This window comes from Xenopus laevis, chromosome 6S (genome assembly GCF_017654675.1).
Source record: "Xenopus laevis strain J_2021 chromosome 6S, Xenopus_laevis_v10.1, whole genome shotgun sequence".
Classification (NCBI taxonomy): domain Eukaryota; kingdom Metazoa; phylum Chordata; class Amphibia; order Anura; family Pipidae; genus Xenopus; species Xenopus laevis.
The window spans coordinates 79341510-79365997 of record NC_054382.1 but is presented as its reverse complement, the minus strand read 5'-3'; the positions used below and the strand labels follow the sequence as shown (position 1 = coordinate 79365997).

The 24488-nt window shown below is 37.2% G+C and overlaps 1 protein-coding gene across 5 annotated transcripts in view; it reads right to left on the bottom strand.

Annotated features, from left to right (window-relative positions):
• The window catches only part of LOC108704456 (kinesin-like protein KIF13A), a 118997-nt gene that overhangs the window by 24604 nt on the left and 69905 nt on the right, over nt 1–24488 (bottom strand). For all 5 annotated transcript variants that reach the window (XM_018241013.2, XM_018241016.2, XM_018241014.2 and 2 more), the window contains exons 12-25: nt 24013–24123; nt 23141–23275; nt 22316–22446; nt 18813–18899; nt 18570–18736; nt 14801–15011; nt 14360–14522; nt 9997–10137; nt 9291–9440; nt 7227–7388; nt 5258–5431; nt 3232–3383; nt 1067–1199; nt 844–990 (exon numbers count right to left, since the gene is read on the bottom strand). In XM_018241013.2, the coding sequence (XP_018096502.1) occupies nt 844–990; nt 1067–1199; nt 3232–3383; nt 5258–5431; nt 7227–7388; nt 9291–9440; nt 9997–10137; nt 14360–14522; nt 14801–15011; nt 18570–18736; nt 18813–18899; nt 22316–22446; nt 23141–23275; nt 24013–24123 (2064 nt within the window). The remainder of the gene's footprint in view (nt 1–843; nt 991–1066; nt 1200–3231; nt 3384–5257; nt 5432–7226; nt 7389–9290; nt 9441–9996; nt 10138–14359; nt 14523–14800; nt 15012–18569; nt 18737–18812; nt 18900–22315; nt 22447–23140; nt 23276–24012; nt 24124–24488) is intronic.

Below are 24488 nucleotides of genomic sequence, written 5' to 3'. Positions count from 1 at the left end.
CAAACTAAAAGAACAAATTTCATGAATAAATCAGACACATGACTAGTTGTGAACTATAAACAATTACAGAGTACAGCTGGCCATAGATGTTGAGATTTTTAAAAGATCTGATCATGATGGTGAGACCACGATTATCTCGGATCATACGAATTGTCCATCAACTAAAAAGACCAAATTGCCAGGAAAACAAAGGGGAGCTGCCTGCTTGGCCCTGCAAACATAGATAGATTGCACTGGGGCCGACAAAGATTTTTTAACCTGGCCGATCAATTTCCTGACAGATGTCGGCCGAAAAATCGTAAGATGTTCGATCGTTCGAATCCCACTAACCGCACGATAATTTTCGAAGGAATTGTCGGACTTCACTAAAATCGGTCGTTTGGCAAGAGAAATCTTTGCGTCTATGGGGACCTTAAAGCCCAAAATTTGCACAGATCTCATTACCCATAGCAAACAATACAAAGGCATGCAACTTTTCTGTTTTGCTTATTTTCATTATCTACAGCATCATCCTTTGTTCTGATTTATTTCTATATTCTATTCAGTTTTTGCAAAAGTTTATATAAAAGAACAGGGAAGGTTAGTTCTCACTGCTTTTACAGATTGAGCTTTACTTTCCTACTATCGTCTTTTCCTCTTTTAGTCCCACATGTATGTGTGTCTTGTCTATAAATGATGTCTTTGAGTACCAATACTGCAACATATATCCTGTAATAGCTTTTCATTCTTTTAGCAGAAGTCTGGTCAGAGGGAAATTTAAGTTAGTCAGTTCTTTCATTATAAACCAAGCATTCTGATGTCTACTCTGCAGCTCTGAAACTCCATGTCATGTCCATTCATTACCTGATAACTGTCCAATCCCCTCTGAAGCTTTGTTGACCTAGCAGTGATGCAGCCCACAGACACTGAAAGGATTGCTTCAACCATAAGCGGTAAAGTTCCAGAATTCTGCATGGGCTTCACAGTCACTTGAATTCTTCGAGAATGGCCCTAAACAACAACAAAAGTGTTTAGCAAAGAGAAAATGTAGGAATAACATTGCCAGTTTACAAAAATTGTGGCTTACCTGCCTCAGCTGAAAGACCCCACCAGTGTTCACGTCTTTAGCCTCATGCAGCTCTACAGATGTATATTCCCCATTTTCGTTTAGCTCATAGATAGAAATCCATATTTCTATTCGTCGGGTTACTTCACTCCACCTAAAAAATAAAATATGTGAAACAAGTTCTAGATATGCCGGGCATGGTTGAGTAGCAATCCCCACAGAGAGTGCTTAGTGTATACATAGAGCACCTACTGTATTTACCATAGACATTTCCATGCACCGTGCAGGAAGAATATTTCTTTTCATTTCCAACTAAGCAAATCTGGTGGCTGGAAGTAAATCTACTGAACCCATGCTCTTAGTGCTATCAGAAGCATTGAGAAGACAATGGTGATCCTAAGGATGGGGGAGAGGAGATTTAAAGGAACAGTTCAGTGTAAAAATAAAAACTGTGTAAATAGACATGCTGTTTAAAATAAAAAATGTTTCTAATATAGCGAGTTAGCCAAGAATGTAATCTATAGTGTCTGAAGTGAACGAATGTCTGCTATAACAGAACAGAATACAACCTCCTGCTTTGCAGTTCTCTAACTATGAGTTAGTCAGCGACTTGAAGGGGGGCCACATGGGACATAACTGTTCAATGAGTTTGCAATTGATCCTCAGCATTCAGCTCAGATTCAAAATCAAATAGTTATGATCCATGTGCCCCCCCTCAAAGTCACTGAATAAAAGGAAACCAAGAGAGCTGCAAAGCAGAAAGTTGGGTTCTGGCTGTTATGTTGAAATTCAGTCAAACAAACCTTTATAGATTACATTTTGCCTAACTATACTGAAAACATTTTTATTTTGTACAGCCTATCTATTTATATAGTTTTTATTTTTACACTGAACAATTCCTTAAATCTTGATAAAGACACCTTGATGCTGTGAGAGCTACTGGAATTAGAGTTACAAGCGGTCACAAAGCTGAGCGGCCGCCACGGTACATCACAGCATCGTTTGCTGTTGAGTTTAATTCTCCTTTAAGTGAAAAGTTAGAGTTCCTTACATCTTGCCTTGCCTTGGTTTATGCATTCAAAGTAATTACTGTAAAGTGGTAGCAACAGGACCTAGGTTCTTTAGATGAGGATAAATGGGATGAATTAGTAGAACCCTAATTATCAATCTCTGTTAAATATAGGAGGTGAATGATTCAACTTTGCTTTGTGCATGGAGTATACAGGCCCGGATTTACATAGCGAGCACCCCTAGGCCCGCTGACATTTGTCACCCCCCGTCCCCTCCCTTTTATTCGTGCAATTTTCATCTGGATGGGAGCAATGGTCTTCGCAATATTTTGGTCACAAATCATTGATCACCTAGATGCAATCCAAAAAAAGTTTGCTTCTTCGAACTAATTACACAGTATCAGTGCATGTTCATAATGTTTATTTTTGGCTACAAAAACATATTACACAAAAATTGAACTTTAACTAGGAAAACTAAACCCTCCCAATAATAAAATCCTCTTACTACAGCCCTAGGTAGTCCCCCTCCCTGCTCCCCCCGTATAGTTACCCCTGAAATTGCCACTAAGAGTTTGCTCACGTATCGGTGCAGAGTAAGTGAAGCAGAGTCATGGGCACCATCTTACAGATTTCTGATCTTCTTTGGGTCCTCTTCCTTTCGGCAATTTCCAGGACATTTGGCGCATGCACAGTTGCTACAAATCGGAAGACTGCTCCAACTGCACATGCGCCAATACGGCGCTCACTTACAGAACAAGACTGGAGATCCGAAAGTTGGCTCCCATGAGCTCCGCTGCACTTATTCTGCACCAATATGTGAGCTAACTCTTACTGGCATTTTCAGGGGTAACTAACTATGTGGCTGTGGGAGCAGGGAGGGGGGACTACCTAGGGTAGCAGGTAGGGGATTTTCTTATTGGGGTGTTTAGTTATCCTATAAAGCTGGAGGTAGCACTAAAAGTTGCCAAAAAAAGTTTATGCATTTGTTTTAAATTTGATATTGCTTCAAGTTAAATAACTTGTGTGTTCACTCCTGTTTCTTTCCTATATTCATTTTTCAAATGTCCATGATTTTGGTCATGATTTGCCACATGTTTTATTTTTATTTAAGGCAGATTTTAAATTTCAAATATAGATTTAAAATCCAAATATGTGAGTAAGAAGAAAAACACAAACCTGTCCCGTAACGTTCTAGATTTGGCATGTAGAGAATCAATCTCCCACAGAGACCTGCCATTTCCAGCGCATCTGTGACCCCACACTTCTATCGCTAGTGCTCCCTCAGAAATGAATTCTAAAAATTCTTCTGTGATATGCACCACGTAATCCTAAAAAAGAAAGACGGTGTTAATTATGCTTGGTTTAAAACAACTACTTGTATTCAGCTTTGGATTCCGCATCTGTGGAGAGGATGGGATTAGATCTAGAAAAGATCCATAGGCAGCCATATTATACACTGGGGCAAATCCACTAAAGCGCAAAGAGACTAATGCTAGTGCAGATTTGCCAGTGTGACGTCATTTCGTTACTTCGCCAATTTACTAATGGGCTCTAGCGTAAATTCACTAGCAAAGTGGACCTACACTAGCGCTACTTTGCACCCTTATGCCAGGTGAAGTTGCGCTATGGCGAAGGGACGTAACTACGCTAATTCACTAACTTGCGGAATTTACTGAACGTTACCTCTTGCGCAGACTTGCCTTCACCACCTCAGACCAGGCGAAGTGCAAGAGTAGATAGGGATTGCTTCAAAAAAAGTTGAAATTTTTTCTAAGTCCCAAAAACGGTGGCGTCTTTTCCTTTTTTACGGGTGATAGGCTGAAAAAGATTGTAAATGTTTTTGGGGGTACCCTCCTTCCCCCCTACATATGGCACCTAAACTATACAGTGGGCACATGTGTAGGGCAAAATAACAACTCTATTTTATTTTATTAAGGTTTCCCAGGCTTGTGTAATGTATTTGCTGCTACATACAAGTCCATTTGCACCGTATGCATTACTAGCGTAACTTCGCTTTGCTTGACGAATTAACGCTAGCGCAACTTCGCTACCGTTCGCCTCCCTGAGCGCAACTTCGCATTTTCAAGTTGGTTGCTATCCTTTGCAATCTAGCGCCTATGTTAGAAAAAGATATTGCTGGAGTGCGTGTAAACAATGTAGATATAATCAATGGTACCAATGTGTTCTAAAGTACCTTCATCACTTATCTCGTTGCTAGTTTATATCAATATACAAAAAGCCAATGACATACGTCATCAACATGTAATGTATAAAGCAGCCAATGGAAGTGATAAACAATATGCATTTCAGAAATGTACTTGAACATAATAGACATTATTCATGCCTTCAAAGTTTTCATCATTTTGAATCGTTAGGAATCTCCTTGCAAGTGGTACTGCACATGCGCAGTGTACCCTGGGCTGCTGTTGGCAAATTTAAAGGAACAGTTCAGTGTAAAAATAAAACTGGGTAAATAGGCTGTGCAAAATAAAAAATGTTTCTGATATAAAAAATGAAATGTATAAAGGCTGAAGTGACTGGATGTCTAGCATAGGTGACTGGATGTCTAACATTACCAGTCAATAACCAATCAGGACTTGAGGGGGGGCACACGGGTCATAACATGCAAAATCACTAAACAGTTATGTCCCATGTCGCCCCCTTCAAGTCGCTGACTAACTCAGAGTTAGAGAGCTGAAAAGCAGGAAGTTGTGTTCTGTTTTGTTATGTTACACATCCAGTCACTTCAGCCTTTATACATTACAGTTTTAGTTAACTAACTATATTTGAAACATTTTTTATTTTGCACATACAATCTATTCACTCAGTTTTTATTTGTACACTGAACTGTTCCTTTAAGTATTGGTGGAAATTATCAGAAAATTTGAAGAAAGTGAGGCTATTAATTTAGTTATTATGTGGCCATGTAATGTAAATCAGTATTAATTACTAATCTATACCCTTTATATTGTTGGCTCCTCAGATCAGCTTAGTGACAGCAGCCCAGAACATGTGCTGTAAATGAGCAGAAAAGAAGATGGAAAGGTACTGGGGACATCTCCAGAAGCACAGATCATCACTGCTAAAGGAATGTGGTAGCATTGGACTGATATAGAAATACAAAACAATGTGTAGCATGTCTAATTTTTTTGTATAGCTTTAGTTTAGGCTTGAAGCCTGTAAGAACTTTTTAAAACCTTACTTTAACATGAGCAAATGTAACCGTAAACTGCACATCTTCAGTCCGAGGGGACGGCATGTCTGGATTGACCATGGGTGGTGCAACCGCAGGCTCAAGCTGGTCCCAGAACATATACTGGCAGAAGACAAAGTTGGACAGTTTCAAGGGAAGTCCAGTTGCTTCTTTTATTCTTACCTACAGAAAAAGAAAAGTGTTATAAAAAATAGAAATGTTTTTTAATGCTCTAAATGAGTATATACAGAATGCTTTAAGATTAAGGCAACAGCCCAAGGGATTCATGTGCTGTAAGGCCAGGGAGTTTAATGACCACACACACACACACACACACATATACAGTATAAATATAAATATATATATATATATATATACAAATTCCTTAGGTTTAAGCACTCCCATGCGAATATCCATCAGACCCAGGTGCTATTCCTCGCCAGTTGTATAGAATTGTTTGAATATAAGAATGCACACTGGGATTTAAATAAAATCTTCTTTATTTATTCCAACATTTAAAAGAAACAGGTTTCTTTTAAATGTTGGAATAAATAAAGAAGACTTTATTTAAATCCCAGAGTGCATTCTTATATTCAAACAATTTTATATATACTGTGTGTATATATATATATATATATATATATATATATATATATATATATATATATATATATATATATATATATATATATATAAATAATTCACTGGGCCGGTGCACAGAGATCACAGATAAATTGCCTAGGTGCTGGAGCACTAGGGATGGGCGAATTTTTTCGCCTTGTTTCGCAGCAAAAATGACGCCCATAGACTTGTATGGCGGCGGGCGTAAAAAAAAAAATAACGTGCCTAAATAAAATTAGCAGCATTTTTTTGATGCCCTTTAATGGGCGTCAGGCAACATATTGCTGGTGGCGAATTTTTGGCGAAGCGAAACAGGTAAAATTCGCCCAACCCTAATCCGCACTCATAGGTCTTGTGATACAAAAAAATGGTGTTTATTCAACAATTCGGCTCTTAGATGTGAGAACTTCCTGATGACGGTTCACGTCTAAGAGCCAAAACGTTGAATGAACACCATTTTTTTGTATCACAAGACCTATGAGTGCGGATCCCTTACTGTTTTGACATTTACCTTAGTTCAGTACTCCGAGATGGGCTTTTTCCTTACACAATATTAATAAAGCTTTTTTTTAGTTCAGTAATCAACATTTACAATTAACTTAAAAAGGTTACAAATTTGATGGATTAATGACGTCTTCAGTATTAACAGAAATGTGTATTTTAACAGCATGCAACCCAGATGATCTTAAATAGATGAATCGCTTGCTAGTGAAGTACATAAAATTAGAAGGGTTTGCAATTGGTTTTGCTTCATTATTAAAGCCCCAGTGCAAAACACATGGAGATTTACAGAGTTTATGCATCATTTACATTAGTGACTGAATATCTGTAGAGCAGGAACGCAATAAAGGCAATCTTCCACCAGGTATATAAAAAGTAGAGATATGATATAAATAAAGTCTCTCCTTGTTTTTATACGCCTGGTGGAAGAATGCCTTTACTGCTTGCTCTACAGATATTTGGTCTAATCTGCTCCCTGTGCTGAAAGCTCAGAGTGTGGCATCTGGGCCTCTTCATTTACATGGTGAATAGTTAAAACTTTTCTGGACCCTCAACCTAGTTTCTGCATTTACAAAAGTGAAGTTTACAATCTACGGTTCATAACACATTTACACACAGTATGAATGTGACAGTAGCCTATTATGTTATGTTACAGTGTTGGGGTATAAAGGAGTACCCAGTAGAAACCCGCACAGACAATGGCACATACAACTTCTTGCAGTGCCCTAGGCCTCTAATCTACAGTAGGAGTAGGAGTTCATTGAATTTCTGTAGTTGATGTACTTCCAGAAAAATAGAAAATAAATACCCACCACCAAAAAGACAGGAATGTATTTTAAACATTAGAATTACTCACTCTGCAGGTCAGTTTTTTTGCCCTATGGATGATTTCACCACTATTGTCAATTATTTCAAAGCTCCCACTTTCACTGGAGTTCTCGGAGGAATCATCCCCTACTAAACACTCAGGCACCACGCCAGTTACACGCATCACCTCTACATGAAGTCGACCAGCGACCTAAAGAGAGGACAGGCAAGTTATTAGCATTTTTCATCCCCCATGTTTATATTTGCTACAAAAATATGTGCCTTTTTACACTATTCGATAAGAATGGCTTCCCCTATGGCTGTATATGGGATATATATATATATATATATATATATATATATATATATATATAAATTTAAAATAAACTAATTTAGATGTTAGACTACTTAAAGGATAAGTAAACCTTTAAAATAAGTGAATGTAAAAATGATGAGGGTGCTATTCTAAGATATTTTGCAATGTACATTCATTATTTATTTTGTTTTTATTCTGAGATATTAAGGGATACATGTACTGTTAACATTTATGAATTTTGTTAGAACAGCGCCACCTGCAGGTCAGTTTCTAACCAGTCTGACCACCAGGTAGTCAAGTAAGTTGTCAGGAGAAAGAAGCTGCTCTGAAGTTCTGCTTAGGAAAGGTTTGAGAAAGGTTTTTAATGGTTTTCCTAAGTAGAAAAACATCAGCCTCTTTCTTTCTCCTGACAACTTCCTTGACTACTTGGGGGCCAGAATGGTCAGAAACTGACCAGCAGGTGGCACTGTTTTAACAAAAGTCATTCATATTAACAGTCCCTTAAAGGGATACTGTCATGGGAAAAAAAAATTTTTTCAAAATGAATCAGTTAATAGTGCTGCTCCAGCAGAATTCTGCACTGAAATCCATTTCTCAAAAGAGCAAACAGATTTTTTAATATTTAATTTTGAAATCTGACATGGGGCTAGACATATTGTCAATTTCCCAGCTGCCCCAAGTCATGTGACTTGTGCTCTGATAAACTTCAATCACTCTTTACTGCTGTACTGCAAGTTACAGTGATATTACCCCCCTCCCCCCCCCAGTAGCCAAACAAAAGAACAATGGGAAGGTAACCAGATAACAGCTCCCTAACACAAGATAACAGCTGCCTGGTAGATCTAAGAACAACACTCAATAGTAAAAACCCATGTCTCACTGAGACACATTCAGTTACATTGAGAAGGAAAAACAGCAGCCTGCCAGAAAGCATTTCTCTCCTAAAGTGCAGGCACAAGTCACATGACTTGGGGCAGCTGGGAAATTGACAATATGTCTAGCCCCATGTCAGATTTCAAAATTGAATATAAAAAAATCTGTTTGCTCTTTTGATAAATGGATTTCAGTGCAGAATTCTGCTGGAGCAGCACTATTAACTGATGTGTTTTGAAAAAAAACTTCTTTTCTGATGACAGGATCCCTTTAATATCTTGGAATAAAACCAAAATAAATAATGAATGCACATTGCAAAATATCTTAGAATAGCATCATCATCATTTTTACATTCACTTATTTTAAAGGTTTACTTATCCTTTAACTTCTAATATAATACATATAGGCATGTGTCCTTTATTAAATGTTGCTAATTGGTTGCTCAGTGACATATATCAGTACTGCTGAGGCAGTAACAGGACACTCATGTTCATGCATCTGTCTGTTCATGTATCTGTCTGTTCATGCATCTGTCTGTTCATGCATCCGTCTCAATATCCTACAGAAATGGTTTGTCCAGCTATGCTTACAACATAGGTTGGGACCAATATAAACAGTATATACATTTCTAGCTGAGTGTGTCTTCTGCTTGCAGCAGTGGGAGTTCAGCAAACATTTTAAAAAAAGCATTAAATAGATTTTGTTGGGGATGGGAAATTAAAAAAAGCTATCAAAGGCACGGGGCACATTTTGGCCGTTAACAACTTTCAACTTTGTAGCCAAACCATTTACATAACAGCCAGGATATATTAACATTTATATTTATACATTTAGGGATTCATGCAACCAAACGTTAGTCAGCAGTTTTTGTGGCAGTCAGACGTAAGCAATGACCAGAATCAAGTGAATTGCTTGGGTTCTTACCTCCCCCTGTTGGCTGATGATCGGCACAGCATACTGCAGCTTTACATCATAAAACAGACATTCTAGAAACACATTCGCCACTCCAATAAGATTGTGATTTTCTTGAGCTTCGTAAAATGGGTCACCTTTCTTAAAAGAAACCCTTTTGTTCTGGAAGATAAACAAAATCAAGTTTCTATAATCTGCCTCACCTTCTCTGAAACAGGCTGCTGTACACTTAAAACAATGCAGTTTTGCTTCTAGACTCCCACGCGGTTATCTTCAGGCTCTATCCGTACTACAAATATGACACAAATATCGGGAGGATGGGGGTTGTGAAGGGGTATAATGCCAAACAAAATCACAAGTTGGAAGGCAACTTTTTATCCTGCATAAAGTGAAGGAAACAGGTGCTTAGAATCTATAGTTCTGACAAGCTTACAATTCCATGTGAGTGCAATAGATAGTGTGTGTAAAATCAGGGTTCCCCTGTGACCCTGGTCATGGCAGGAGTTTTTTTTGTTGTGACATAAGAGGATTCCTACTGATATATTAAGCCAGTGACAATTTTGGTAAATCTGACCATTTGGCCCCAGAGCCATCAGTTCGTTTTGCAGCCTGCTCATTTACTGGTCAATCACCAATTCTAGTTTGATTTGGGACTGTTTCCACTCATATCTGCAGGACTAAACTACCCACCATGATTAGTATGGCTAGATTTCTTTACCTCTTGAGGATTTTCTTTCCATTCCTGGTATGCATCTCTCATGTCAATAAGTTTGTTCTCCAGTTTCTCAATTGTCCATATTTGGATTCCTTTGCATCTTTTCCGCACCTGAATAGCTGGTTCACTCACTATTGCCCCTCTCTGGAGAAAGAAGAAAAGTCATTTTTTAACCTAGAAATGCAATAGAAGGGCAGATGAGCACTTTAATTTTAAAGTGATGCCCTTGTAATTTGTTTCATTAAAGGGAAAATATCTTACCTGCATTCGATTGAGTCTAAAATATGTAATTAAAAATCAGCACCAAACATTTCCATAAAGTCCTCAGGTCTACACTTTTGACAACAGGGGGTTTTGAAGTCCCTCTGCCTTCAAGCAAATCTGTGCACCACCCACTATGGAAAGCAGAGGGACTTCAATTCCCAGAAATGATCACTCTACAATGATGACGGAGAGGCTGCATGAAACTGGGAGCCTAAAGGCGTGGGGAATTGGTCTCCGCAAGCAAAAATAAACTATCATTATTTCCTTTTAATCTGTGGAATCAGATCAAGTTATTCTGCTACAACTTCCTATACTTAACAGGGAGCCATGAGATTTTAGCATTGAAGTTGTCGGTTAGTTGAGAGCATGAGAATTCTAGAAGCAGAGTTTGAGGCTAATTGCACGCAAGTAAATTCTGCGCTGGCATATAAACACTGATGGAGAAAAGCTGATCTGCTGCCTTCTGTACCGTGTATATTTGCACTGACAGGCATGGGATCAGCCTGTCTGCAAAGCACAGATCAGATCAGATTTTGACACAGAAACACTAAAATATGCATTTTCAAGACAAAATCTGCTGTGTGTGCTGACAGACGTGTCTCTCAGTGCACACATACCTAGTACAGACGAATCTGAACTGGCTTTTATTGATGCCAGTGATGAAAAATTCCCATTTGCCATAAGCCTAAGGGCAATGACATATGCAGTGATCTATCGCTCATGGCAAATCACTGGTCAACAAATCACCAGAAAATACCTTTACATTTGCAAGTTTAAGGAACACCAAGTACCAAATCACCACATATAAAGAGTTTTACATGCAGTGATCCAACATATTTTCTGCAAAATTGCCCTTAGACAGACTGTAAGAGAGAGGTGGGACCGATTAGTAAGATGCTAAGAGGCTGGATAAGACAAGGACAACAGTTTTAGTAGTTACTTTACAAGGACAGGGACATATGTTTGCTATATTGCACAGGAAAAAGCACCAGTTGGTGACAGGGCCATTATTATGTTTAGGGAAGAGTCAGATATTACTCTGAATCAACAGGGTTAATAAGCAACCCATTAGTAGGTAGAAAGGCAATAAATTCAGTTGTTAAATTCTTTTCTAGCTAAGGATCATTGAAACCTGTTGATGTCTGCAAGGAGAGTCTTTGTTATATATCTACAAATACTAATTTAAAGTATAACTTGGAACTACATATGACGATCTGACGAACATTACACCTGTATTACTTTTGTGGTGTAATTTCAATAAATCCCCTTTTGTTTGATTTGCAAGAACCTCTAGCATCCTATTTTACTTCTACACAGCAGCAGAGAGTTGTAGTTGCACAACATCCTCTCATTGCCTCCTCCAGTTAGCGAGAGCCTATCTGGATAAGAGGGTCCAGTATGACCCATGTTCTACCTGTACTAGCTGGAAAGACAGGGTTACATAGATACAGTATGTACACACATTTATATGTACACATCCATACTATACAAGACAGTCTGAGGCTTATGGCACATGGGGCAGTTTTTTAACAGTGTACTTTAGATGGCATCTCAAACAAACCAAGTCTCTTCCTATTGTAAACTGAAACTGCCTGACGCAGCATGCTCAGACAGTTCTTCAAATTTTGACTTGCAAAGTTTAAGGGGGTTATTTATCAAGGTCCGAATTTATCTCAATATTGCCTGCTACAAATTCTGATCCAAGCCGCTCGGGTTTTTAGCGCTTATTTTTTATTACATTTTCCCTGAAAATATGCTTTGTGGGAAAAACTCAGCTTTCCACGATTTTTTCATGAATTTTCCCCGAAATTTTTCGGAGTTTTCATCCGAAAGCTCCGAAAACATTGTGAAATTGCCCGAAACCCCTGCCACAAACAAAAATCAATGGGACTGTTCCCATTGACTTTTATGCAACCTCGACAGGTTTGAGATGCTGTGTTTTTATATTCTGGCTTTTTAGCCCTCGGGGTTTAATAAATTCCTGAAAAATTCGTAATTTTTTTTAAAAGCCTATTATAACACAAAAAAATGATGAATTTTTTGGATTTCGGGGAATTTCGGGTATTCGGAGCTTAGTAAATAATCTATTCAAGGTTAGGTGTCAAAAAAAAAAAAATATATATATATATATATATATATCCAAATATAACTATATATAAGCAAATATATTTACATCAGCACACACTACGCAATTTATTATACACACGCAATTAACAATGCTATTTCAGTGGAAAGTGAAAGTGCATTATGGTGCCAGACAGCTGGCAATAACTAGAAAACCTATTGTACAAAGATATTTCACAATATTTCTTTCTAGCCAAGGATCAGGCAAATTTGTGGAAATAAACAGTAATGTTTATCCTGCCAATGACCCATGTTACTTCTGCAGAATAAATCCGATATGGCAAAAAAATGTTTCCGTTCAAATGTTATTCGCTCAGTCTAGAAAATGTTTCTTTTTTTAGAAGCTAAAAAGAGAGCTAAACACTGCTTTGTCTTTTAAACAAATGAGCCTCTTCTAATAATATAATATTACTAATAAATATTTGATAGAGTATTTTTGAAAATACTAGGGTATAGGTATACAGGTATGGGATCAATTCATTATTTTGAAAGTCTTGAGACCTGGGTTTTTTCAGTAATTTTGTCTTCAGCATTTACACACTAAATAAACCCAATAGGATTGTTTTGTTTTGCCATCAATAAGGATTCATGCAGATTAGTTAGGATAAAGTACAAGGTACTGTCTTATTATTACAGAAAAATGGAAATTATTTAAAAAAAATTAGATAATTTGCTTTACTTTATAGGATATGGCCTACTGTAATTTGAAGTTTTCTGGATAACAGATCTCCCAATATATGTATTTTCAATTTGTTTATTTTCTGTTCAGTTTTAAGAATAGTGCGCAGGCAGTTATCTCAGGTTATTATGTATGATCCCCTGCTCTCAGACACAGCCAGCACAGCACACCACAAAGTAAATCCTTTCAGGTACCTATTGTAGCTGAACCTGTTAAATTCTTATTTCCCAGTCATTAGTCATGCTCCTATTTCTCCTGCTTGGAAGAATGCTGAAATCTTGCCCAGCCTTCAGATAACCGATTTTACAACTTTAAGAGGAAAGTTTGGGGTGCAAGAACCCATTGCCTCTCACTGTATATATAATATTTGGGGTTAAAGTTTTCACTGCCTCTCAGTTTAATGTATTTAAGATTAATTTAATGGAAATGATAAGACCCATGAGTGCTTATTTCTTTAATTACATGGGCATATGTATTTATTATGGGCATAATGAAATTATTATTATTATGTGGATTACAATTAAGCGCAGTGCTTCTCATATACATAAGTACTGATATTCTTTTACTAATGGTGCATGGGGCAGTTTGTCAAAAGTGTGTTTTAAGTGGCAGAGAAATGCCTAAACCACTCATATCTCTTCCTATTGATGTAAATTCAGACTGGCTGAGACAGCATGTACAGGTGGTTCTTGTCCCTAAAAAAAAGCACATTAGAGCATTTTAATAACCACCAGTACTAGAAGTGTTAGGTAAGAGTCCAAAAGGTGTGTGTCCCACCAGTCTGTCTATAGGCATTTCCCATCCATAGCAAGGATAGCTCCCTAGGTGACTGGATGAAGTGCAAGGATCTAGGTGCTCCATTGTGAAGAACAAGGACCAGCAGCCAGAGGTGTGGTCCAGTTTACTCTATTGTGTCTGCCTCCTGAAGGAGGTAGTGATATGTCAAGGTCGTGTGTTTCCCAACAAGACCAGAAAGAAATATACAAAGGATTTCCAGTGGATGAAGAAAAACATGGAACCGGCTGGACTAGAACCTGGACACTAAATAAATATAGCTATAATCTGCTTTCATTTGTGCTCTACATGGGTCATTAGGCTGCAATAAACATTTGACTTTGTTTTTATTGCTGTTCAAGTACTTGTTCAACACTGTGCAGATTAATAAATGTTTAGGCAGTTGCCTTTAGTCAGAGCTTTAATCAAAACTGGAAAAGTCACACCAACACACTGACCCAAGAACCCCTTTAATGGGCTTTTATCCTATTGTCCTTATTGAAGGTCAGTCCAGGTAGGCATTACCTTACGGTTAGCACTCAGGTTGACAGCTGGGATTTGCAGAGTCACTTGGTAATCTGTGCACTTGTTCATTTCTTCTCCTAGAAAGTTGGCTTCTCTCACCAAGGCATTGGCTTTGACTAACTGCTCTCTGAGTTTAGAAAGGCTCTGTCTGAATAGCTCATCCCTGGCAAAGAAAACAAATCAGTATCAAAAGCATTTAAAATATATGGTTTAATCGCTAATGGGTACTGGGCTTCCTTTAAATTTTCAGTGGTATTGTAAGGCAAGCCTTTTGTACAAATATCTGTAACGCCAAAACTTCAGCAATAAAATATATATCATCCTTTATCTGTCTTATAAACAAGAGATACAAAAATAGTGTACTATTCTTTTTTAGCTTTTGTAATCCCAAAAAAGCAGCAAGATGTTTCAGATCTGCTCTTGATTACCAGTAATGCTTACCTCTCCTCAGCCCACATGTTCAACTTCTGCTGGGCAGTTTGGGAGCTATAGGAGAGTCGCTCTGTGCTGTGCTGGTGGTGCCTGTCCGGAGAGAGCTGCTGTCGCAATTGTTCTAATTCTCGTTCGTACATCAGCCTCTGTTCCTCCAGAGCATTCCTCTTCTCCTCCAAGTATTGCTTCTCGAGAACCTGCACAACATTGTGGACAGGATCTGCAGGAAAAAATGTTCAACACATTAATGGTTCCAGTGCACAAGCTATTGCTGCTGACTCTGCACATGCACAGGACCTACTTGCTTACCAAGTGCAGGTTAAGGGAACCTACAAAAACACCTTAAGTTGCACCTTAAAATCTGAACACTTCAGATATATTCATTATATGAAGAAGCATAGAAAATCCAAATAGAAAGTGGAACATGCACCCAATCCATCTTGCAATGTCCAGGTACTTTAAAAGCAAGGTACAATATTTTACCTCCCCCCCCCCCCTGGCTGGGAATACATTGCAGGAGTGCACAAAAGCAACACGCTTTAATCACATGATAAAGGAGCTTGAATGTAATTAATGCAGTCTAATGTGATGTTTTAATGCAGTCTTAAATGATGAAGCCATTTTCACTGTAATTTCAAGCATATTAATGCAACAGCAAAAATGGGTCTGCAAAAGTCATCCCATGCATTGCCAAAAAGACAGAACCCATATAATATAATAAACCATCATTCAAAGCACATATGATGTACACCGCAGCAGGAATTGAAAGATAAGCACAAACTGAGAGAATCCAATGACTGCTGATTTGATTTTTCAAGCAAACATTAAAGTCATTCCAGAAATCCTTCCTTCATCATTCCCTCTTTGATATAATGCCTACCTTATTGCTTCAGTGCTGTCAAGCCACACTTACACAACCTTGGCCTTATATATTAAAAATCCAATAAGGTGTAGTGAATGGTTTATAAACTGATTTCTCTAACAGAATATTTTTTCCTGTCCCTGACAAACAGCATGAGCTTTCAATCATGGATTTATGATATTTGGTATAATAAATGGTGCCTTGTCTATGTTATTTAGACAGGTAAATGAAAGAAAATACTTGTAAACTGTTGCAGGGTTAAAGACAACAGAAACAACGTTCCTTTTGTTTACAAAGAGACTGTTCTGTTGCTATTGCTGTCCAAGAATATATAACAAGACAAGAAATATGGCTGCTCATATGTATGTATGTATGCTGGTGTGCAGAGGAGGTATTATCTACCTACTGTTATGCTCAAACATACTCCTTTACATATAGCTACATTTAATTATTCATCCAGAATGAGTGGTTAATGATTATAGTCTACACCAAGTAACATGAAGTCAAAGGAAAATTTGCTTAAATAGTATGTAGGTATAACTTTAGTAATAAAGAGCTACTGAAATACTGTATGCAGAACTGGATAATCTTACCATGTGGAATAGTACACACTGGGATGACAAGCATTATAACAAAAAAAGTAAGTTGTACACGTATGCGGCTTATTATCCATAATGCTCAGAACCTGGAGCTTTCCTGATAACGGATTTTTCCGTAATTTGGATCTTCATACCTCAAGTCTACTGGAAATTCATATAGATATTAAATAAACCTAAAGGGATGGTTCTATTTTCAATAAGTATTAAATATATCCTATTTTGAATTAAGCACAAGGTACTGTTCTATTATTACAGAGAAAAAGGAAATCATTTTTAAGCATTTGGATTATTTGGATACAATGGAGTCTATGGGAGATGGCCTTTACGTAATCCAGAGTTTTCAGGATAACGGGTTTCTGGATAATTTATCCCATACCTCAATAAACATAAAGAAATTAAGTGCCATGTGGTAAGCGACAGAGTAAGAAGGTGTCGCTTGACCCGTGAAGCTTACAAGTCCTTTACCTGTCTTAGAATTATATATATATTAGTTTTGTCATTAGGTATAGGAACCCTTAGCTGGAAACCCGTTATCCAGAAAGCTCCGAATTGCAGAATGGCTGTCTCCCATAGACTCCATTATAATCAAATAATCCAAATTTTAAAACAATTATTTCCTTTTTCTCTGTAATAATAAAACAGTACCTTGTAATTCACCCAACCTAAGATATAATGAATCCTTTTTAGAAGCAAAATCAGCTTATTGGGTTTATTTTACAGAAATATAAGTTATCCGGATAACCCCAGGTCCAAAGTGTTCTGGATAGCAAGTCCCATACCTGTATAACTAAAGAAATACTCCCCCTTTCTCTGAAGATTTGTGTTATTTAGTATTATTTGTTTGCTTTGCCACTATATGGGAAGGTTGAGTGCTTTGATGAAGTTAATCTTGGCCACAGCCGTTTCTCATCAACAGAAGCCAATAAATTCCATGCAAGAGCCAGTCAATACGGGACCTTTATTCCAGATGTGGTGTAAATACTGGAAGAGTTCATGCCACTGGACAGAAGGAAAGATCCAAAGAAAACACATGGACAGTGTCCAGGAATGCTCCATTACAAGTTGTACACCCCATACTCCTACTTGCAGGGTGAGTTGGTCAGACTCAGACTCCTATCTATATGCGAGCATGATATGAAATTAGCATACTTTGCTGTCAATTAAAGGGGTTGCTCACTTTTGAGTTAACGTTTAGTATGATTTAGAAAGTGACATTCTGGGAAAATTTGCAACTGGTTTTCATTACTTTATTATTTGTGCTTTTTGAGTTATTTATAGCCTTTAATTTGCCAGCTCTCTAGTTTGCAATTTCAGCAATCTGGTTCCTAGGGTCCAAATTACCCTAGCAACCATGCACTGATTTGAATAAGAGACTGGAATATGAATAGAAGAGGGCTTGAATAGAAAGATGAGTAAAATTAGCAATAACAATAATTGTGTAGCCTTAAAGAGCATTTGTTTTTTGATGGGGTCAATGACCCAGTTTGAAAGCTGGAAGAAGTCAGCAGAAGGCAAATAATTAAAAATAAACTATATTAAAAAAAATAATGAAGGCTAATTGACAAGTTGATTAGAATTGGCCATTCTATAACATACTTCGGGGGTTATTTACTAAACTCTGAATGCAAAAATCACGAAAAATTCATGATTTATTTTTTTTTATAAAATCGGACTTTTAAAAACAATCACAAATTTTTCTGAATTTATTAAACCCCAAGGATGGGAAAAGTCCGAATCTAAAAATCCGGCATCTCAGAGACCTGTCGAGGTTGCATATAAGTCAATGAGAGAAGTCCCAATGATTTTTTGATGTGAGCTGGGTTTTTGGCATTACCCCGAAGTTTTCGGACAAAATTCTGAGTTTCCGGGTGAAAAATCCGAAAAAATCCGATGAAAATTTCGAAAAAATTGTGAAAATCTGATTTTTCACGTTTTTTTTTCCCCGCAAACCAAAATTTTCGGGAAAGATCAACTAATGCTTTATTTTGTGTCTTAGTAATTGGTAAAAAAAAATTGTTATAAATTATAACTAAAAACTCAATATTTTCTTAAATATATGGTTATTTGTGCATATTTAAGTACAGGGTAACAATATATTAAGTGAATAATGCCCTCTCCTGTATATAGGCTGTTTGCTGATATGTAAAACTGTGTTGATTTCTAGCACAATGTCTCTGATTGGAATATATATGCTCATCCTACAGCATGTTCAGTTACGTCTATACGATATGGTCAAAACATTCAATGTTTTTTTTCTTCTCCAATTTAAGACAAACATTACAACATTATTATTTTTACAAGTAAATCTTTTGCTTACCATTGCTGTTCAGTGCTTTCATTATGACTTCCATTTGTGCAAACTCATAGTTATAGTCTGGTTCAGATGAGGCCTCACTTGCAGCATCCACATCCATTTCACTACAACTGGCTTCCTTCTCAAACTCTTTCAGCCAATCTTTCCTTTTTCTCTTTGGAAGATTTAGCCTACAAATATTGAATGGGTATTACATTAGAATAAAATATTATCATGTAGCTGAAAATATGGGGAGGGAGTGGTTACCTAAAGAAGTGGTTATTTCCCCATAGGATTCTGTCCCCGTGCCATAGTGATGTTTGTGCACAAACCAGGGTGCCATTTACACAAGTACTGCAAAAAAAAAAAAAGACATTGCATAGTTATATCAGGTATATAATGGTACCACTGTATAAACTAAACTACTGTACTGTCAAACCTATAAAATAGACACTAAACTGCCCAGGTTAACCTGCCAGGCAATATACTCTTTTTAATATAAAAGGAATGTGATTTAAAAAGTTGTGTTCCAGGCTGAAAAAAATTAGTCCTTCCCATCTTATAATTTCCTGCTGCTTCCTCTTCTGGACTGTGCAGTACTCAACATATTGCACGGTAGAATAGGGACCAATCAGTTATTTTATACCCTCTACTACTATAATCATATGCTTATACCAAGTAGTACTTCCTGTTTATAAACTTGGTTCACATAAAGTATAACAGAAGGTGGGGAACAGGATATGTTTGACCTTATGTACTTGCATAATGTGGTCAGAGTAACATTCAGAACTTTAAAAGATAAAATTTGCCATGGTCTTTCCAATTTGTCCATCCCTATTTTGGACCAGTTTGCACACACAGCCACATGCTGCACTCAATGGCATTTCCCCAATTAGGACATGCTTAGGTCAGGAAACAGGTATTTGTCATACAGTAAAAGTATTAACTAAAGTGAGACTAGTCATCTATATTCACTATAACAGGTATAAAAGCATGGGGGGGGGGCTGGGTGTAAATAAGGGAGTGCAGTATGCCTCCCATGTGTTGGGGTTCCAAGTGTTTTTCTGCTACGGGGTTCAGTGCAATAACATTACCAAAATCATGCCTTCACAATGAAACATGGTAAGGTAGGGGATGCATGACTGAGAGACTATCATCGCTTGTAAATCTGAGGAATTAGGTGTGTATTTATACATTTGTAGATTTTTTTTAGTTTTTTTAGTCAAATTGTGTTCAGGAAGGTGATTTCATCCCTTTGTATCTGAGGATTTCTGAGCTAACAAAGTTTCCTCCATGTGTTTGTATCGTGACCTACAAGCCTGCAGTTCTATAGGTGGGCAGCTGCTCGATCTTATGTACAACTTCTCTACTGCATGTATAACAATGAATGCTGCACAATGGTGAACTATTAAATCCTAAAGTAGGTGGAAACTGTAGACTTCCTATTGAAGTTGGTGCTTTTAACCTGGAATAAAATGGTGACAATTAATACGATTAAGCAGTGATTTCCTTCCATATTAAGTTTTGCTATATTTTAAAAAAAAATGTACATAATCCCCTGATTTACCCTGTGCTAGTATGAGGTCGAAATGAAATGGAGATCAGCATTTTATTCAGCCAAATTAATGCTGAAACCCCTCCTAAACTGTTTTTACTTCTTCCACCTCCCATGCTCCCTATTCATTTGTCCCATGTGTGTCAGTCTTTCCATCTGCCAGTCCTGCTGTCTGACTCACACTCTCCTGGCACATGACAGTACCAGCTCTGGGCTATTGTGCTGGCTCTCATGTCAGACATGCTATTGCAAGACTTTCTTTGTGAAACACTCCGCTTGGAATGATGTCTCATACCGCTTTGTTCATGGGATTTATTAATTCTTTCACAGCTGAAAAGCAGGCCACCCCCGCTGCCTTTTTGTTATATACATCAATAACGACACACGCAAACCATTCCCTAAAGATGTTGAACTACAGCTGCAACAAAGGGGTGATGGAGGTTTTCTTTAGACAACATTCCAACAATTTTTAGAGAGCAGAGCAGATCCAGAGATAAACAAAGAAATAACATTTACGAATATAAGAGGATACACATAAGAGCTTACAGTTCAGCATGCAGCAGTAGCAAACAAAGCCTTTAGTAGAAATACCAGAAAATAAAAAAAAATCATTCAGACAAAGAACTACACATAGTACAACCTGAACACTGACAATTTAATTCAAAGTAAAGAGACTTAATAAGCAAATTAAGAAAGTCCAAAAATTTGAGGGAAATGGTAACTGTTTGTGCTGCTTGAGGTTTGTGTGATTATATTTATGTTGTTACAATCAAGGACTCCATAGGAAGGGGGTACAAGGAGAGGAGTACTGCAGTCAGTTGTGCCGTGACAGAGGGGATCCCCAATATAGAAAAGCCGGATCTGTAGCTCACTCGCGTGAGACATTGAAGTGGACAGAGTTTAGTGGATCATAGACAGATTTTTAAGAAAATAAGTGAGCAGACATGTATGTTGGCAGGGCCCATCACCCAACTGGTGGAGCCTGGGGGGGGTCATCTAACTTTGTACAGAGTCCTATGATTACTAGTAATTTCTGTATATACAACATATTGTAGAACATGCAAATTCTTATATGCACTTACTGCCCTGCATATACACGGCAATCTTGACACTTAGGGGCCGATTCATCAATAGTCGAATATCGAGGGTTAATTAACCCTCGATATTCGACTGGGAACTAAAATCGTTCGACTTCGAATATCGAAGTCGAACGATTTAGCGCTAATCCTACGTTCGATCGATCGAACGATTAAATCCTTCGAATCGAACGATTCGAACGATTTTAATCCAACGATCGAAGGAAAATCCTTCGATCAAAAAAAGGTTAGCAAGCCTATGGGGACCTTTAAAGGGAAAGTACTTCGACTATCGAATGGTCGAATAGTCGAACGATTTTTCGTTCGATTTCGTTCGAATTCGAACGAATTTAACCAATTCGATGGTCGAAGTACCCAAAAAATACTTCGAAATTCGAATTTTTTTAATTCGAATCCTTCACTCGAGCTTAGTGAATCGGCCCCTTAGGCATTACAAGAAATTAGAGGTTAACACTGCAGATTCCTCAAACATAGCTGCTCTTTATCATTTTATAAATAATTTATTTCATGAATAATTAAATAATTTTTATATTCTTGTTTCACCCATAACTAAAGACAGTACAGCCTTCCACATGAGGCATACTGCCTCATATTCCATTTTATTGAGACAGCTACTGCCTAAAGGTACAGGCCCAGACACATATTACTAATAGGAAAGTTCCTGACAATTACAAATTCTCTTAGTTATATTAAATAATAATAATAGGGATTGACTTTATAGAGGGATGCTTAAAGCTCAATAAAAGGCACTCCCCACCAAATGAGAGAATAATGTGTTTCCAGATTTTCAAGTTAGTTGTTAACTAGCAATATTTGTCATGTTAGACTTTCTTATTCACAGGCCCAGACACATATTGCTAATAGGAAAGTTCCTGACAATTACAATTTCTCTTAGTTATATTAAATAATAATAATAGGGATTGGCTTTATAGAAGGATGCTTAAAGCTCAGTAAAAGGCACTCCCCAGCAAATGAGAGAATAACATGACAAATATTGCTAATTAACAACTAACTTGAAAATCTGGAAACACAAGTCTTCATCCTATGTGCAACACAATTTGCCAGGTCTTTTTAATCAAATAATAAATAAAAAAAAAATTGGCAAATAACAAACTTACCGTGCATTTTCCTTCGGTATGAGATACGTCTCCCCGTCTGAGGCCACATCAATCACGCAGTGCTCCGGCTGTATTCCAATACCGAAGAGCTGAATATCCTGAGAAGTGTCAGCACCTATTCTGTTGTGACCCTGTAGCAAAAGAAATGAAGTAATTTCTAGATCAATAAATAATCCCAACATTTAAAAATATATATATTATTACACATATATTAATGCAAAAATATTAAAAACATATTTTTAGAGAACACCATACCAAGTAAGAGCAATTGCTAGTAAGTCATCTGTTATTTCTATATGGGTTAAATGAAATTAAGCAATAGTACGCTGAAAAAATATGGTTTTCATTTCCACTTCGCAAAAGACAATGGATATTACTTTAATAAGCACCTTAAGAGTTTATGTAGGGTGTTCATATCAACTAAACAAGATCACTAATAGCAATATATAAACTCAGAGCCCTACTAGCTCAAAGGAAGAGGAGTTAGAGAACAGAAAAATATACACATATTAATTTGATTTGGTTGTACATTGCAAATTCTTATAAATGAGGATGTCCAGCTTCATGTAATAAAAGTCATTAATAAAAGTCATTCCTGTACTGAACATGTGTCACTTATGTGTACTCAGAATTGCAATCACAACTTGGATTCTAGGTTTTGCATTATGAATCACAACATAAGAAAAGATTCTATAACCCTGCTCTGGACAAAAGCCTCCACTGCTCTATATACTTAATATATGTGCCATATATTTGCACCACTGCCCAATGTTCACCCACTGCCCCAATGTTCACTGTCACTGTCTGGAAAACAAAAATTCACACCTTTAAATAATACACCAGAAGTTCATTGAGTGCTGGATCAGCATTAAGGTTCACCAGGTAACATTTGTCATCTCCAACTTTAATTCCAGAGGATTCCAGAGATATGCCCATGCTTTCCAGCTGCTTCTGCCTTTCCTATGGAAAGCAAAAGTGAATACGCCATAAACCAAATGGAAGAAATATAAATTGATAATTCAAATCCAAAATGGCACAGCTAACAATAAGGATAGGAATGAACCCCAAATAGTAGAACAGACCGGCTATTTTCATGGATAGTGTTTATTAGCATTAGCAGTCAATTATTATAAATAGCTTATCTGAGACCCCAGGCTGGTATTTCTGTTTGCTGAAAACTGCCTGTCTGGATAATACCGTAGGAGCACCACGCCACAATCTTCTGATTCGATCTTAACTGCAGTCTCAATCCAGGTGTGCATGAGGAGTAGAATGAAAGACTTTCAGATTCAGAATTTCGTTGAACTGTGTATGCCCACCTGGATTGGTTTATACAGATAATCCCGAAAGAAAAACAAGAAGCCAAACTGCGGCATGGGCCTCCTATAGTAGTACGCCAATTGGCAAACAGGAGCACTCACTCATGGTCTCAGGTAAGCGATTGCTATCAATGGTGGTGCCTAATAATTTGGATGTACAATTATCTTCAAATTGCCTCATTTTGGCCCTTAGAATTAACATCTTTTATTTGGCAAAATAACTTGTTTATTGTGGGAAAAGCTTTTTTTAGAGTATATAAAATAAGAACATGGGATAAATGGGAATTCAAGGAAAAGTTCTGAATGCCCTTATACAGAGTAGACTGATGTCTAAGCTGATATACAGAATACAAAATTAAATAAAACAGTAAATAACACCTGTGCTATTGCTTCGGTTTTCCTTAGTTTTTCTTCCCAAGTGATTGTTAGATCTCGAATTAGCTTTTCAGATTCCTCTAATTTATCTTTCAGCTCGGGGGCTTTCATAGACTTATGAGAAAAGAAAAAGAAACAAATATCATTTACAGAAATCTAAGAAGCATTCATTTGTTTCTACAAATCCTTACCTATGGAATAACAAAACAACCAACTTCACTGGTACGACTTCATCTATTATCCAAAATGCTTTTCCCATAATTCGGAATAAAATCTACTTTAAAAAAAGGATTTAAACACTGAATTAGCCCAATAGGATTGTTTTGGTAAAATATGGATTAAACAGCTTAGTTGGGATCAAGCATAAGTTATCCCTTATCCAGAAACCGGTTATGTAGAGAGCTCAAAATTATTGTAAGGCTATCTTCCACAAAGTTAATTTCAAACATATAATTGTTATTTTTAAAAATGTGATTTTT